Source organism: Camarhynchus parvulus, chromosome 26, assembly GCF_901933205.1.
Source record: "Camarhynchus parvulus chromosome 26, STF_HiC, whole genome shotgun sequence".
In the NCBI taxonomy this organism is placed as follows: domain Eukaryota; kingdom Metazoa; phylum Chordata; class Aves; order Passeriformes; family Thraupidae; genus Camarhynchus; species Camarhynchus parvulus.
The window spans coordinates 2,788,098-2,805,156 of NC_044596.1; the positions used below are offsets into that span (position 1 = coordinate 2,788,098).

A 17,059-nucleotide genomic window follows, 5' to 3' on the forward strand; every position below is an offset into this window, starting at 1 on the left:
GGGCCGTCCTGGACTGTGAGGGGGGGGTCAGGCCAGGACCGTGCCGGACTGCGGGGCCCCGGGGCAGCAGCGCAGTAAAACCCCGTCTCTGAAGCGGATCCGAGCGCCTGAGGGAAAGGGGGCGGGACCGTGGGCTGAGTGACAGTCACGCCAGCCAATGGGCAATGGAATTGTGCGCGCTGGGGCGGGGCGAGGGTGGGATCTCGATCTGAGTGACAGCCAAAGTAACCAATGGACGGCGGCTCCGTGAGCGCCGGGTGCGTCCTGCGGGAGCGGGCCGAGGCCGCCGAGAGACGGGACGGGGCGCGGCTGGGGCGGGGTCTCCTTCTGAGTGACGGCCACTTCAACCAATGAAAAATGGCTCCGGGCTCTCTGGGGCGGGGAGGAGGCGGGATCACCACTTGAGTGATGGCTACATCAGCCAATGGGAGGTGGTTCCGTGCGCGCCGGGAGCGTCCTGCGGGAGCGGGACCGGGAGCGGGCCGAGGCCGCGGTGAGACGGGGCGGGGGGCGGCGGGACGGGGCGGGGGCCACACCGGGAGGGCGAGAGGGTGGCCCGGAGGTTGGGGCTTCCCACAGTCGCGGCCGGGCTCGGGGCTGCGGGCCCCGAGGGGTCCCCGCGTCCTGGCTACGGACAGGCGGGCAGCGGCTGGTGCAGCATCTTGCCCGTGACGGGCCGGAGGAAGCAGGTGCTGCTCCAGCTGCCCGGAGGAGACGCAGCTCGCCGGGGGAGCCGGGCTTGGGGTGGGTTCGTCTCCCCAGCTCGTGCAGATGCCTGAGGGGAGGGTGCCGGAGTGGGGCTGCCCGGTGGTGGGCACAGGCGGGCGGGCCCCGCTGGCCGTCGGGGAGCGCTTCTCCCGTGAGGGCGATGGAGCGCGGGCTGCCCGGAGCTGTCTGCCCGCGGGGATGGCCAAAACCATCGTGCTCTAGGTGCCCCTGTGTGAGCAGAGCACCGACAGCAGAACTGGCAGCTTTCTCTCCTTGGGAATGTGGTTTCAGGAAATGGGATTGTCTCGAGGCTTTGCATGGAAAATGGGCAGTGTGCTCTCTGGATTTCAGGGCTGGAAAAAGAGTCAGGGCTGCCTGTCACACCTGCAGAGGGTCTCTCCCACCGCCCCATTCTGTTATTCTCTACAGAGCTGTGCGTGCTGCTGGGCTGTGCTGGGTTAGGGCTCGCTGGGTATTTGTGCTTTGTTGCACTGAGGGGCTGGGTGGGTACAGAGCTCCTTGGGCACGCTGGATCAGTCTCCCTTTGCCTTCCCCAGCTCGCTGCATACACACAGCCCTCTGTTCCAGTGACACAGCCTGGCTGGGAGGGTTCCTGGCTGTGACAGAGCCCAGCACTGCTGGAGCAATTCCCCCTCGCAGCTGGGACTGGCATCAGCCAGTGATGGAAGGAAAGTAGAAGAGAAGTTGCAGGAAAACCATCCCCTGGAAATGTGTATTTGAGCACTGGTGGCTGGAGGATCTGACCTGGATGTGACCTTGTGTCCTAGTGCTGTCCATTGCTGCTTGGCAAAGTTTTTATCTCAGTCTTCCAGTTGTAATAATCTAATATGGATATGACTCAGTGGGCAGCTCTGGAACACATTATCTGAATGGTGTCTGAGAGGTTTTCTAGTGCTGCCTTAGTCTGCACCCTTTGAACCTCCTGGGGCAGCTGCCTGGGTGCTGCTGAGACATTCCCAAAGGAATGAGTGGTTGGTTGTGGCCCCACACAGCCTGTCTGGCGTGGCCCATGTAAAGCCACACAGGCTTTGTGGCTTTCCTTTGGAACCTCACCTCTGCTGGTGGCACCGAGGAAGTGCTCCTGGATAAGTTGTGATTGATTTTTAACTCCATGCCCAGCTTGTGCCTCGTTTCTGGTGTGCAGCTGCAGCATTCCTGGGGCTGGCAGCCTGCCCGGGGTGTAGGGGCTGAGTCAACTGCTGTTGTCAGTATTGCTACCCTGGGCATTCAGATCCTGTGAGTCAGGTCAAAACCCCACGACTTTAAAAATAGTACATTGTGGGTTCTGTCCATGTGCACCCTGGTGTAGCAGCCTTCAGGGCTTACATGCTGGAAGTGGTCTGGTTGGGGTATTTTTATATCTTGAGGAAAAACTTGCTTTCAGGAAGTCGAATTTCATCACTTTAGAGAAGGACAGTCAGTAGAAAAGTTTTAGGACCTGTGAGGCTCAGACTTAACTTCCTTTTGCTGTGTAATTGGCATTAGCAGCACATTTTCTGTGTCCAGGGGCTGTGGCCATGGATCTAATGAGGCAGAACTGCTCCTCAGCAGGAGCTGCAGCAGCATGGAAGGAGTTAATACCTCGTGGTTAGAGTAGCTTTGTATCGAGGTGGAAATGACTAAGCGCTCTGCATTCCTGGAGAGTTACTTATTTTGATATAAAGTCTGCTTCTTTGCTACTGCCCATCTCTTGGAGGCATCAGCATGGCAGAGTTGTTCAGAGGAGCATCAGAGTTCTTCTGGAGAGGAGCAGGATGGGAGTAGCTGAGAGCTCTGGAAGGGGTCCCTTCCCTCCAGGAACGAGCTGCCAGCTTCCCTAGGTTCCACAAGACCAGAAACTGCTTTTTATTTGGCTGCTAACACAGGAGGCTTGGTGACAAGGGCTTGGGGTGGTTTAAGACTGCACAGCTTTCACAAAAGGACTGAGATTGCCTCAGAGCTGCACGAGCTGGTCCAGGCAGTGCTTGTGTTCCCAGGAGCAGGACAAGGTAAGGTGCTGTGTCAGTGCCTCTGCTGCAGGGTGCTCGGGGTGCTGGGGGTTCCAGCAGCACAGCTGGGGGGGGGGCTGACCTCAGCACTAGGCAGGGATTTATTCTGGAACAGCAGAACTGGCAGCTTTCTCTCCTTGGGAATGTGGTTTCAGGAAATGGGATTGTCTCAAGGCTTTGCATGGAAAATGTGTAGTGTGCTCTCTGGATTTCAGGGCTGGAAAAAGAGTCAGGGCTACCTGTCATGTGCTGGGAACGTGCCTTATTCTTCTGCTTTGGGAGCTTCCAAACAGTGTGGATCAGAGAGGCAGTCTTTTGGCAGAAATGGGTGGTGTTTTGTCTAGAAATTATGTAATTTTCTCCCAAACTGCTGCTTCCGGTGAAATAATTCAGTATTCTTAACTACACTGATCTCCTCTAAGTCCTGCTGCAGTAAGGGTGATAAATTTGGCTTCTCTGGAAATACTGGGAAGCACACTGGGGCCACTGAAGGAATTTGGAAGGGGAGGTCAGGATGGAAGCAGTCACAAGCCTGGTTATTCTGTGACAGGAATGATTTGTACAGGGCTTGATACAAGTGCTGGCTGCCTGACCCAGGTGGTCTCTGCCAGCTCTGTCCTTGAACTGTGCTTTAGCCTGTCCTGGACTACATTTAGGAGTTACTTAACTTGGATCACACCACCCCAGTGTGCTCTTTCTTCACCAAAGATCTGTCTCTACCCTTGCCTGGGCTCACGTGATGAGCTGAGATCAAATGCCTGGTTCTTGATAGCAAGCCTGGGCAGGTGAAAAGCTGCATTCCTCCCTTCCTTGGATGGATATTTTGGAAGAGACAGTCCAAGGGAGCAGCACTGAGCAGGGAGAACTTTAGGCTTGTGCTCAGCTGTCTGTGGATCCCATTGCTGCATGTCCAAAGCCAGGTTGGATGGTGTGACCATGTTCACAGGGGTCCCAGGATGAGGGAAGAGATGAGGATCTGACTCCATGTTTCAGAAGGCTTGATTTATTATCTTATGATATATATTACATTAAAACTATACTAAAAGAATAGAAGAAAGGATTTCATCAGAAGGCTAGCTAAGAATGGAATAGGAAAGAATGATAACAAAGGCTTGTGGCTCGGACAGAGAGTCTGAGCCAGCTGGGCTGTGATTGGCCATTAATGAGAAATAACTAACATGGGCTAATCAAAGATTTACCTGTTGCATTCCACAGCAGCAAATAACCATTGTTTACATTTTGTTCTTGAGGCTTCTCAGCTTTTCAAGAGGAAAAATCCTAATGAAAGGATTTTTCATAAAAGATGTCTGTGACAGGATGGGGCTTGGAGCAGTCTGGGGAAGGTGTCCCTGCCATGGCAGGGAGTGGAAGGAGATGAGCTTTGAGGTTCCTTCCAATCCAACCCAACCCTTTCTGGGATTCTGGGGTTCCATGTGCTGGCCAAGGCTGAGCTGCTCCTCCACGTTTCTCAGTTCCTGGTTGTGTCCTACCATGGGAGCAGGGAGCTGGGCAGTGGGAGAGAGCAGGAGCATCAGGCCTTGACTTCAGCCATGGCTTGAGATGAGGAAGCACAAATGGATCTGTCTGTCTGTCTGTGTGTCTGTCTATGTGTCTGAGGAAGCTGCAGCACTGGCAGTTTTTGTTGCAGCCCTCCCAACGTGAGCCATGGCAGGAAGGATGTGGCGTGGGCTGGCAGCCAGCAGAGCTGCCCAGCTTGGGCACAGCAAGGGTGGACCCACCTGGGAAGCTGTGCAGGGCTACTCAGCCTCCTCTGAGCAGTCATTTGTCTTCATGGATGGTGGAGGGTGTCAGGGAAAGGTTCTTCCCCCAGAGGGTGCTGAGCACTGCCCAGGCTCCCCAGTGGATGTCCAGAGCTGCAGGAGTGTCCTGTGCAGGGCCAGGAGGAGTTGGACAGGATGATCCTTGTGGTTCCCTTCCAAGTGTGTTCTGTGATTCTCTGCCAGGCTGCTCCCAGAGGAGCTCCCAGCTGGAGCACTTAGGAGAAAGCAGCCAGTGCTGTTGGAACCAGAGCAGCTGTGGGCATGGGCTGTGAGTGCAGGTGCTGGACTGGGTCAGTGCTGGGATAAACCCCTGCTCCACACCATGGGACCCTTCAGGTTCTGCTCCCTGTGCCACTCCTGCTTCCAGCAATGCTGGGTTTGAAGGTTTGGCAGGCCCTGGAGGATCCTGGTGTGAAGCTGGGCTGCTGGGGAGGCTGTTTGAGCCCTGTCCCCCCGGCTGTCCCCAGCAGAGTCTGTCCTTTGCTCAGGACCCTTTGCCTGGGTCCTGAGAGTGCCCTGGAGCTGCAGCAGTTGAGTGGCACAGCAGAGGGAAAGCTGCTTTCCTGTCTGCTAATCAGGGCTGTGCAGACACACGTGGAGGAAGGATGGCTCTGCTCTGGCTCAGGATGTTTTGGCAACAATGCCTATTTATAGGAGAGGGCAGGGGCCCCTTGCTGCTGTGGGAAGAGGGTCTCCAGTGGCTGCAGAAGCACTGAGGACAGGCTGGAATGCTGATGAGGGACAGAGGGCTGATGATGGAGCAAATATCCCCAGCTTGGGGCTTACCCAGATTGTCCAAGTTTATCCCATTCACTGCTGAGTGGGAGAGATACCAGCAGCTGTCTGGGACAATGGGCTCAGCCATTCCAGCCTGCAGGAGCCCACACTGTGGAGACAGGGAGCTGCTTCCCACAGCAGCTGTGCAGCTTTGGCAGAGTGCAGCAAAGCCAAGGCTTGGTGCCGTGTGTGCCCAAACCATCCCTGAGCTGCCTGGGAGCCCTGGGATGTCCTTGAGCAGTGAGCTTTCTCACTAGTGCTATCAAGAAGATCTGCCAAGGCCAGTGCTCTGCTTTTAATTGCACTGCAGATGCCTCTGCCAAGCAGATCAGCAGCTCCAGGGGTATCCCTGAGCCTGGAATTTGAGGTGTGGTCCCAGCAGCGGGCAGGGTGTGGGTCTGCTGTGCTGGGGGCTCTCCACACCCAGCCTGGAGAGTGGGACATGACCCCTTGCCGGGCAGGTTGAAGCTCCTGTGTCTCCCAGCGTGGTTTGCTGCCCATCCCTGGCTCTGCCCACTCTGCCAGGCTGTGGTGACTCAGTGCTGGCCGGGTGTGGTGGCACTGGCTGTGGAGGACATGTGCCCAGGGTGGCAGTGGCAGCTGGAGCAGAGGTTTGGTGTCGCTCTGGCCCCTGGTCCCACCTGGAGCAGGTCTGGCTGCTTTCTGCAGGGATCCTCTGCTTTTGGGCATGTGTGGAATTCTGCTGTTTCGCTGCCCTTGCATCCCTTCCTGGTGCCAGGGGAATGTTACCAGAGGCAGAGTGGCCCCTGGCCTGAGCTGAGCACTTGTCTCCTACTGCAAAGGGAGGTTGTTAAATACAGCTGGAGGGTTGGAACTTCTGAAATGGGATAATTGCCCAGAGAAAGGGAGGAATGGGGCTTGTTAGAGCCTATGGGCTGCTGTCTTCTGTCTGGGATGAGTTTGCACCTCTGCTGGCAAAAGGGCTCCAAGGCTGAGTGTGACCATGTTCACAGGGGTCCGAGGAAGAGGGAAGAGATGAGGATCTGACTCCATGTTTCAGAAGGCTTGATTTATTATTTTATGATATATATTATACTAAAACTATACTAAAATAGAAAAGGAAAGAATGATAACAAAGGCTTGTGTCTCTGACAGAGTCCGAGCCAGCTGACTGTGATTGGCCATTAATTAGAAACAACTAACATGGGCTAATCAGAGATCACCTGTTGCATTCCACAGCAGCAGATAACCATTGTTTACATTTTATTCTTGAGGCCTCTCAGCTTCTCAGGAGAAAATATCTTAAGGAAAGGATTTTTCAGAAAATATCATGGCTACAGCTGAGGATTCCACACATGAAATGTCTGTACTGAGGCCCTGCTGGACCTGCAGGTGCTGGCTCTGTGCAGCCACCCCAGTTCTCCCTGGTGGCTTCCCCTGCATTCCTTGCTGGATTTTCTGGAGGATGTGTGCTGTATCCCCTGGATTCTGTGTGTGGGAAGTCTCAAAGAGCACAACTCCTGTTTGTGCAGGCTCTGCTTGGCTAGGAGAAGCCAGAGTGTTTCTTTAGCATTCCTTCTCTGCTGATCTAAACATGGGGTGATTTTTCACTTGAAGATGAAAACTCACTTGTTTCTTCTGCATTTTGAAACCCCACAGGCCGAGCACCACTGCCCTCCAGTCTCTTGGATGGCAAATTTATGTCAGGTGTTGGCAAACAGAGCACCAGGCAGGTTTTCACTTGTGTTGTGGAGCAAGAGAGCACTTCTGGGAGGAGGATGCACTCTTCCCCAGCCACCACAGCTCTTCTCATCCTGTGTGAAGCAGCAGCTCCTCTCTGGAGAGGCAGATGTGGTTCCTTTTTCCTGGTGCCTTGTGTCCTGCTGTGTCTCTGCTGAGTGGGGAGCTCAGGTGCCACAAGGGATTTATCTCTACTGCCTGAGCATCAGGAGGAGCTGCACTCCTGCAGAAGGGCTGGCTGAGATCCACACTGCTGTGTTCCTCTGCCATTAAATAATTTCCTTGAGTTTGCATGCCTGGGATCCCTCAGGGTGTTTTGTGCCTGCTGGGTTTGTTTTTGAAGCCGGTGAAGCCTCAGCTCCCTTTCCACGTGTGCACAAACAGCCCCTGTGGGGAGAGAGCTCTGGAAGCCTGTCCTGAGCACGTGGTGGATGTGATTTGGGGAGGAATGTTCTGCAGCAATTGCCAGGGAGCTGCTGGAACTTTGGGGTGGGGAGCATGGCTGGGGTGCTGTGCATCTTCCCTAAAATCCAACCCCAAAGAGCCTGGGGTTGGATTTCAGGGAAGATGCACAGAGCTCCTGGAAGGGGTATCAGGGACAGACAAAGGTGATACAGAGACTCCACCATCAGAAAGGAATGAAAAAGCAATTTATTATTAGAAATCCACAGTTCTTACAGAAACAGTGGTGGACCTACAACCTGATTGACCTTTGGGAATCTTCTCTCACCTATTGGTCAAGAAGGGACAACTCCTTCTTGTAAACTTCTTTGACAAACAGAGATTGCCTGCCGGGTGCAGAGATTGAGATAATAATTGTTTGAATTCTTTCTCTGAGCTTTCTCACAGCTTCCCAGGAAAATCCTGGGAGAACTCTGTCTCTCTCTGTTCAGAGGATGTTTTCAACATTTTTTCCAATTTTTGTGATTTTTCTCCCCAGGAAGTGACATCTACATGGTAAAGGTTGAGGAGCTGGGCTCAGGTTGGGTTTGGGATCAATTTTGGGTCATTTCTAATCCGATTTTTCTCATTTTTTCACTATTTTTAACCCGATTTTCCCCATTTTTTCCCATTTTTGTGATTTTTCTCCCCAGGAAGTAACATCTACACGGTGAATGTGAAAGAACTAGGTTTGGGGTCCATTTTCCCCATTTCTAACCCCATTTTCTCCATTTTAGACCATTTCTTCACCAATTTTCTCCATTTTCCCCAATTTTCACAATTTTTCACCATTTTTCTCAATTTTTTCCCCAATTTTCACCATTTTTCACTGTTTTTCTCAAATTCCCCCCCAGTTTTCACCATTTTTCACTGTTTTTCTCCATTTCCCCCAAATTTTCACAAATTTTCACTTTTTTCTCAAATTTTCCCCCAATTTTCATAATTTTTTGCTGTTTTTCTCCATTTCCCCCAGTTTTCACCATTTTCTCCATTTCCCCCCAAATTTTCACAATTTTTCTCCGTTTTTCTCAAATTTTCCTCCAATTTTCACCATTTTCCACTGTTTTTCTCAAATTTTCCTCTAATTTTCACCATTTTTCACTCTTTTTCTCCATTTCCCCCAATTTTCACCATTTTCTCAATTTTCCCCCAATTTTCACAATTTTCTCAATTTTCCCCCAATTTTCACCATTTTCACTGTTTTTCTCCATTTTTTCCCCGATTTTCCCCATTTTTCACTCTTTTTCTCCATTTCCCCCCAATTTTCACCATTTTCTCCATTTTCCCCCCAATTTTCACAATTTTCCCCATTTTCCCCCAATTTTCACCATTTTCACTGTTTTTCTCCATTTTTTCCCCGATTTTCCCCATTTTTCACTCTTTTTCTCCATTTCCCCCCAATTTTCACCATTTTCTCCATTTTCCCCCCCAATTTTCACAATTTTCCCCATTTTCCCCCAATTTTCACCATTTTCACTGTTTTTCTCCATTTTTTCCCCGATTTTCCCCATTTTTCACTCTTTTTCTCCATTTCCCCCCAATTTTCACCATTTTCTCAATTTCCCCCCAATTTTCACAATTTTCCCCATTTTCCCCCAATTTTCACCATTTTCACTGTTTTTCTCCATTTTTTCCCCGATTTTCCCCATTTTTCACTCTTTTTCTCCATTTCCCCCCATTTTTCACCATTTTCTCAATTTTCCCCCAATTTTCACAATTTTCTCAATTTTCCCCCAATTTTCACCATTTTCACTGTTTTTCTCCATTTTTTCCCCGATTTTCCCCATTTTTCACCCTTTTTCTCCATTTCCCCCCAATTTTCACCATTTTCTCAATTTTCCCCCAATTTTCACAATTTTCTCCAATTTCCCCCAATTTTCACCGTTTTTCTCCATTTTCCCCCGATTTTCCCCATTTTTCGCTGTTTTTCTCCATTCCCCCCCGCAATTTTCACCATTTTTTCACCGTTTTTTCCCAAATTTTCACCGTTTTTTCCCAAATTTTGTGATTACCACAGAGTGCAGCTGATGGCTCTTGTTTTCGCCCGCAGGTCGGAGCAGCCAGCCCGGACTCTGTGACACCGCCGGGCACTTGGGAGCGTGGTGCCAGCTTTGATGCGTGCAGGACGCAGCAGGACGTGGCCAGGGCTGGGCATGGGCTGTGTGTGAGCCCCCTGGCACTGCCATGCACCCCGTGGGGGCCGGGGACAGCAGCTTCACCCGCGGGGCCGTGCAGAGCCAGACCCTGTCCCGCAGCCACTGCCGCAACATCAGGCAGAAGATCTCGCAGTGGGAGGGCAGGACACGGGGCTGCCCCAGCAAGGACAGGCAGCAGCCCAAGGACTTTGGAGTAAAGTATGATCCCAGCTGCAATGCACTACCCAAAGTGAAGGCAGAATGCACTGAGAATGGCAGAAGGGCTGGGTGTAAAGATCCCAAGAGCCTGGGGTTGGATTTCAGGGAAGATGCACGGAGATGCTGGCACACCGGGGGCTGTGGTGGCCCAGCTTCCCCAGCCAAGGAGAAAGGAGAGGGGCAAACAGGCTTCCTGACCCCAGGGGTGACACTGCCCCCGGGGAACTTCTACACCTCACAAGCTCTGTGGAGGAGAGCAGATCCCCCCCTGCCTGGCAGAACCTCTCCCGTTGCCTTGGACCTCCAGAGGAAGCAAGGCAGCTCTGGCTCCACGGAAAGAGAACTGCAAATCAAAGGAGTGGACAATCTCTGCAGGGCAGAGAGGAGCTTGAGGAACATTTACTCTGAGGTTGAGGGGCAAGAGGAGGAGGCAGTTCCTGATCCACCACCCAAACCACGCAGGACTTTCCGCTACCTGGCCGAGAAGGGTGCTGGGGGTCGTAGAGCTGCCAGTGCCACCAGGGAAGCTCCTCTGCAAAAACAGTGTGGAAGGGACTTGGTGTCATCCTCCAACAACCCTGAGAAGAAAATAGCCAGCAGGAGGATCAGAGGCAGAGCCCAGAGGTACATAATCCATCTCTCATGTCTGAAGTATTTCTTTAAATCACTTTCTAGGTGGGTTTAAAGCAGCTTGCTTGGCATGATGTCCTTGTGGAGTGCTGCTAGTGATGATGCCTCTTTTCATGGGGAAGGGGTGTTCCTGGCTTTTGCTGCTGACAATCTTGCAAAGAAGGCTCCAGGTTCCAAGCAGAAGTCAGCCCACACCTTAGAACAGAGTGGAGTGACCCCAGGGAGAGACCTGCCTGCTCCCTGCCTGCTGCTTGCCCTCAGCTGCAATTTGGGGATGGCAGAGTAGCTTTTTCTTGGGGCACTGTAGCTGCTGAGTGTTTGGCTTTTCTGGGAGTGAAGTTGTTGCTTAAGGCTGGAGGCTGGGGGTACTGCTTTTGCAGTAGGTTTGGCTGGTTTTCCCTCTTTCTCATACCCTTCTGAGATGGCTTGATGCAGATCCTGCTCACAGGTGAGCTGCCTGTGCTAGACTGGTGTGCAGAGATGTGGCTTGAGGTTCTGAAACCTTCCACTGTGGCAAAATGTGCAGCAACAACCCAGATTTTACGATGATGATGGGCTAAATCCCTGCCAGCTCTTCTGTGACCTCAGTGCCCTAATTTCAAAATAGTGGCCTAGTGGATGGAAATGCCAACCCACAAATGCATGAGCACCTTGAGCACGAGTAGGAGAGGCCAGTAGGAAGCAGTGCCCTGGTTCTGAGCTGCTGCAAGTCTGCAAAACATGGTTTGGGTTCTTGCCTCTGGCAGGATGGGGCTGGCCATGCCTGCTTGGAGTGTGCTTGGCCATGGAGCCTCCAGCTCCTTTTCTTACTTAATAAATCTCCCAGAGTAAGTGACCAGGACTCACTTGGTGTGCTGGCTTTCACTGGGATAATTTTCTTCTTGGCATCTTGTGTGCTGCTGTGTTTTGGGGTTGTGATGACAATATTGGTTACACAGCAGTGTGTGAGCTGTGTGAGCTCACGCAGAGCTGGGAGGGGACACAGCAGGGACAGCTGACCCCAAGGATGTTCCAGACCCTGTGATGTTCTGCTCAGCATTATAAATTGGGGAAGAAGCAGAAAGGGGGGAAATTTGGGAGTTTGTGTTCCCAAGTCACTGTTAAACATGACAGAGCCCCTGGACATGGCCGAACACCAAGGGAAATAGGGAATGAATCCCTTGTTTTGCTTTTCTTGCTTGTGCAGCTTTTGCTTTACCTTCCAAGCTGTCTTTATCTCGACCCATGCACGTATTTCCTCTCTTTACCCTCTGATTCTCTCCCCCATCCCATGGGCTGGGAGTGAGGACCTGAGCTGCTGCCTGGGGTCAGACCTCAACCCCTGGAAATGTGAGCCCAGATGGAGCATCTGTGTGCTGGATGGTCCCAGGGAGGGCCACACTGTGTTTGGACTGCAGACAGCAACTCCAGCAGGTGCCTTTAGAAGAAATCACCCTGATTTTCCTCTAGGAAATCTTTTGAGTTCGAGGACATCCAGGGCTTCCGCAAGCGGCCGGCGGGCGGTGGCTCCCGCAGACCCCGGGAGGAGAGCAATGGCACTGCAGGATCCAGGCTGCTCTGCACTCAGTCTCAAGACAACATCTACGAGGACATTATCTGTATGTGCCTGGGCTTCTGGGGGTGCTCTCACCGTGGGTAAGGGTGGAAGTTGTGCTGGGGAGGGAGGAGGGAAGGTGAGGATGCATTGAGGCCCTTTCTGGCTCTGGGATTTTTAAGGTCTTCCCCATCTGGGATTCTTTGTTGGTGTTGGTGACATCTGCACGTGAACAGCCTGATTTCAGATGTCATGGGAGGTCACTGGAGTTGGTCTGTGCTAAACTGATTTCTTTATTAGCTCTTGGAATGCTTTGCTTGAGTGTTGCACAGAGATCAGTGTGAACACTGCCAAAATGAGCTGCTTTGCAATACAGCTGCTTGCTCTGCAGGGGAAGAAGTGTTCTGTTCTGCTGAGTCCATGTACAGTTTGCCAAATTGATGGCAGTGGGTTAAAAGGATGTGGTGGGAACCTCATCCAACTTCAAACAGGTCTCTCAGACTCTGTTATTGGCACGCTCTCCCCACTTATATCCCTGGCAAAAATTACAGGGCTTTATCTCCTTTCATAAACCCCCATCCAATGCTTTTTCCAGGTCCTACAAAAGAACATCCTTATGAAGATATCAGAGCACTGCCCTTGCCCCTGTGGAAGGTCCCATCTGTCTGGAAGCTGCCCCCTCCCCGGAGCATCAGCAGGGCTCCCAAGGTAGGGTGGGGGATTAAAGGGTCAGATGTTTGCAGAACCATTCCCACAAGGGCCCTCGTTTGTGCTCAGCCTCACATTCCACACTGCAAGTCATTGGTTTGCTGTATTGTTTTATTGGTTGGTATTAATGTAAATAATACATAATGTAAGTAATGATCAGCCATGGCAGCTGATTAAGCTGCTAAGGAGCAAAAGAGTAGGAACAAGAGAGATTTGATGAGATGCTTGAGTGGGGAGGTGGGATGGAGACTTGGTAGAGCAGATTTACCAGCTGTAATCTGACTCCTCTGCCTGTGACCTTGGACCAAAGCTGGATCTCATGCTTAACTATGTCTTCTGTTTTCCAGCCTCCCCCAAAACCTCCCTTCCTCAGCCGTAAGTCACTGGAGCTGAAGCCCTCCCAGACAAATTTCCAAGGGAAGGTGGGGAAGGAAACCTCCCTGCCTGTCACTCTGTCTGAGTGGAAGCTGTTCCGAGCAGTGGAGGCTGCCAGCAGGAGAAAGAGCCTGCCCTGGGTGAGATTCAAATGTAAAACTTCACTTCTTGCCTGGCATTTCAAGCTCTTGCTGCTTTGCAAGTGCTTTGTGAGTGGCCACGGAGCTGTGGGCCAGGCAGGTGATTGCTGCTTGGCACTGCTGCTCCAGCCATTCCCTCTCCAAGTGGCAGGGCTGGTGTTTGGGCATCTGAGTGCCAGTTCTGGCTGGGACAGTGCTGGTTTTGTTGGTCAGGAATCACAGTGGTGTTTTTGTGGGCAGACAAAGTGCTCAGTGTTGGCCTGGAGGTCAGGGCTGTGTGTGAGCACAAGCCCTTCCTCGTGCTTTGTCACCTCAGCCTCGTTCCCAGTGTTTCCGTGGAGTGTTGGTGCTGGGTTTGTGCTCTTGGAGAGCTCCAGGGGCAGCTCTGTAACGCTGTGTGCACGTGTCCCTGCTCCCAGTGCCTTCCCAGGCTAATCCTGGTGTTCACTGCAGGCCCTGAGCTGTGGGATAGCTGTGGGGCCCTTGGTTACTTGGAATGTTGGCCAGGAGTTCTGGACTGGCACCAAGAACAGCTGTTTCACAGTTTAAGGGATGCAGAGGAGCTCTCAGGGATAAGAGCATTTCACAAAACCTTCATCCAGCTGTCCCTCCTGGCCTCTCCTTCCTGCCTGGCTGCAAAGACAATTATGCTGCTGAGGCTAGAGGGGTGAGGAAGGCTTTTTAATCCATCTTCACACAGAGAACTGTTTGGTTTGGTGCCTTGGGAAGGTTTCTAGATCCTCCTGTTGGTTACCAGCTCACATCCCTCTGTGACAAAAGGCACCACATGCTGTACAAGGGCAGCTGCAGCTGCCACTGTGGTGGCACTTGGTGCATGGGACTCAAATTCCAGTTGTGGTAGTGAGAAGGATTTATTTTTGCTGTGGTAAAATCATTTCACTTCAGCAGATTTTTATTTCATCTGAAAATCACATGTATTTGCTCAGATTGCACAAGACTGTGAGGTAGAGTTGGACTGCAAAGGACTTTTCAAACCTTTAAAGTGCTTTGGAGTATCAAGTAACTTCTGTCTGTGTTTTTAAACAAATTCTGGGTCTGGAAAATCAGGAAGGAGATGGCAAGATTATAAAAATGCTGTGATGGAGAGTATCTCTCATTTGGAGAGGGGAAAATAAAATGTTCTCCAAAAGCAAACCTATTCCAAAAATCTGGTAACAATTTACATGCAGGAAGAGCACTTTACTCTCTTTGCTCATGAGGAATTGAGCCAAGATTGCTTGAGAGGTTGAGAAAAGGACTGGGGTCAAAAAAGACAAAACCTTTTGCCTAAGAAACACATGGCTGCCTTAAACACACCCAGGGTGGTGACTCAGCTGCACAAAAATCAGGGCAGAAATTAAGTTCTCCTAGGTAAGGCTGGGTAAAAAGGGAAAGAAGGCAGGTTTGGCAGGAGGAGCACTGCTCTCTGCAGTGGGCTGTTTGTTCCCTCAGTGCTGAGGCAGAAAATGGGGAGAAATCCATTGGAAAAGGAGAGCCTGAGCCTGGATTGCTGATCTGGGGATTAAACACTTGAGCTGAACAAACAGGTTCTCTTTAATATATTTCTTTTTATGCTGTATTTGTGATGACAAATGGCTGGGCCCCACCCTCCAGTGTTCAGTTTAATGAATTCTTGAGGCAGGAATGAACTTGACCTGCTCCCTGCATTTAGGGTAAATCCCTCTTGCCATGAAGCCGCCTTTGATGTGGGGAGTCAGGAGCCCCTGGGGCACTGGCAGGTGAGGGGAAAGCACAGAGCAGGCTGTGACAGGGACACAGAAAGTGCCAGGACTTTGGCTTTCAGGCTGTTGTGACCAGTGGAAGGAGGATTGCCAGCACCAATGCAGAGTGTCAAAGAGCTGACCCTTCTTTCATGTCTGTGCTTACTCTGCACTGGGCTGGGCTTTTACCCAGGTTTTTTCTTCCACTGGACCAGGTGTGTGGTCCTGCAGCACAGAGCCACTGTTCTGTCCCACTGTCTGTCTTCATTTGTGCAAAATCACAGGATGATTTGGGTGGAAAGGCCCTTAAATTGCTCCTCATTCCACCCCCTGCCATGGCCATGGACACTTCCAGTGGAGCAGGTACTCTGAGTCCATCATCCTCTCATTCCAGCAAACACCTGGGGCAGAGCCTGTGCTTGGAGCATCTTCCCTTGTGCTTCAGGAGACTTGAGCTGACATCAACTACAGCAGCAAACCCAAAAACCAACCCCCAAGCTACAGCGAGAGAGCTCTGCTTTTTCTGGGCTTGGAAGGAGTTGGGGTGCTGGGGAGCATATTCTGAGTCCTCTGTGCTGCAGGGTTTGAGATGTTCTTGCAAGTGCCTTTGCATAGAAAATGGAGATCTGATGCCAGACAGCTTGTCACTTCTATTTAGGAAGGCAAGTGTGACAGTTTCCAGAGTGCCTGTACAGTCTGGTGTCAGCTTTGAGCTGTGCTGACAGGGATCTCTCTCTTGCAGCAGAAATCTGTGCTCATTCTTTATGCAGTGAGCTGGGCTAGAAGGAACCTCTGAGCCAGGGTTCCTGCAGGGTTTGGGCAGCTTCCCCCAAGTGCTGGGTGGTGGCTCTTGGGCTGCCCTCCTTTTGGCACCTGGAGCCTTCTCTGGACCCCCACATTAACCTCTGCTTCTGTTTTGGATTTCAGCTGGTACTGAAAATACAGGAGATCTTTGATTCCAAGCGTGGAAAGAAGAAGGTGAAGCTGCTCAGTCCTGCTGGGAGAGAAGCAGCTCCAGTGAAAGGTATTGGGGTCTCCAACACCACTGTCTGTGCTCTAAACACCTTGAGGGGCACAATTCCTCTGCCCTGGCCTGGCACCACCACCTCATGCTGACACAGCAGTGCAAACCCCATGCTTGTGGCTGGAATTGAGCTGTCAGCTCAAGGGACACCTGCCTAACCCAAATTTAACACTGCCACAAGAGGAGGATTCTGAGCCTGGGTTAAAAGTGCTTTTTCAAAAAAGCAGATTGAAGCAAAAATTCTGCAGAAAACCACTTGGCATGAGAGCTACCAGTGACTCCTGCTCTCATTATCTGTGTACCTTGTTCTGATTGTGTAGAATCTTTATTTATATTTATAGCAGGGTCTTTATTTATAGTTATAGGGGTTTTATTTATAGTTATTCTGTTCAGCAGCTCTGTTAAGTTTTATAGCAGCCTCAGCCAGCCTGGTTTGTGTTCTCTGCCCATGTTCAGCTGACCTGCAGGTCACTCACTGGCACCACTGCCTTGATATCAGCTCTGCTTTTTGCAGTTTGCTGTGATAACACATTTTCCAGCTGCCCTTGGCTGGTGCTTTGGGCAGGATTGGTGGGCAGCCCTGAGGGATGTTGATGTGATGAGTCTCAGGTTGTGTCTCTTTCCCAACTTTGGGTGTTGCCCATCTTCCTTCTGCATGGTTAATAAGTGAAAACTGTGTGTGTTTCAGGTGAAACCAGCGGGAACGAAAGCGATACGGAAAATCAGCCCAAAAGTGAGTGAATCACAGGGCTGGTCCTGTCCCACAGCACTGCACCCTTGGCTGAGGCCCTGGTGGGATGAGCTGACGTGTGGAATCTGCTGAGACAGGGCCAGGGAGCCTCTCAGAGGCCACATGGCCAAGTCTGGCAGCTGCTGCTGTGACAAACCAACCTCTGTTTCTGCCCTTTCCCCTGAGCCCTTGAGGTTTAATGCCATTAATCTGCCAGTCAGCAGAAGCAGAGTCATTTTTGGGCTGGTAGGAGGTTGTTCCTCATCACCTTTGCTGCTGCTGCTTGAGATTATTTCCCTCCTGATTCCTTCCCTTGGTTCTGTTTTATGTAATGCTGTGAAATGTCCTTTCCTCTGGGGAGAACTCACCAGGGTATTTGTCTGGTTCCAATGTCCTGAGCTGGATCATAGATCCAAACTCCAAACC

The 17,059-nt window shown here is 51.5% G+C and overlaps 1 protein-coding gene across 2 annotated transcripts in view; it reads left to right on the forward strand.

Moving 5' to 3' along the window:
• Positions 1–434: 434 nt before the first annotated feature.
• The window catches only part of DENND2C (DENN domain containing 2C), a 30,793-nt gene continuing 14,168 nt past the window's right edge, over positions 435–17,059 (forward strand). The window contains exons 1-7 of one of the 2 annotated variants that reach the window (XM_030965687.1): positions 435–493; positions 9,468–10,395; positions 11,851–11,999; positions 12,531–12,643; positions 12,991–13,158; positions 15,807–15,903; positions 16,592–16,636. In XM_030965687.1, coding sequence (XP_030821547.1) covers positions 9,602–10,395; positions 11,851–11,999; positions 12,531–12,643; positions 12,991–13,158; positions 15,807–15,903; positions 16,592–16,636 — 1,366 coding nt within the window. In that variant the 5' untranslated portion in view covers positions 435–493; positions 9,468–9,601. Of the gene's footprint in view, positions 494–2,588; positions 2,718–9,467; positions 10,396–11,850; positions 12,000–12,530; positions 12,644–12,990; positions 13,159–15,806; positions 15,904–16,591; positions 16,637–17,059 lie in introns of those variants that run through there. The other variant, XM_030965688.1, reaches the window with a different exon arrangement.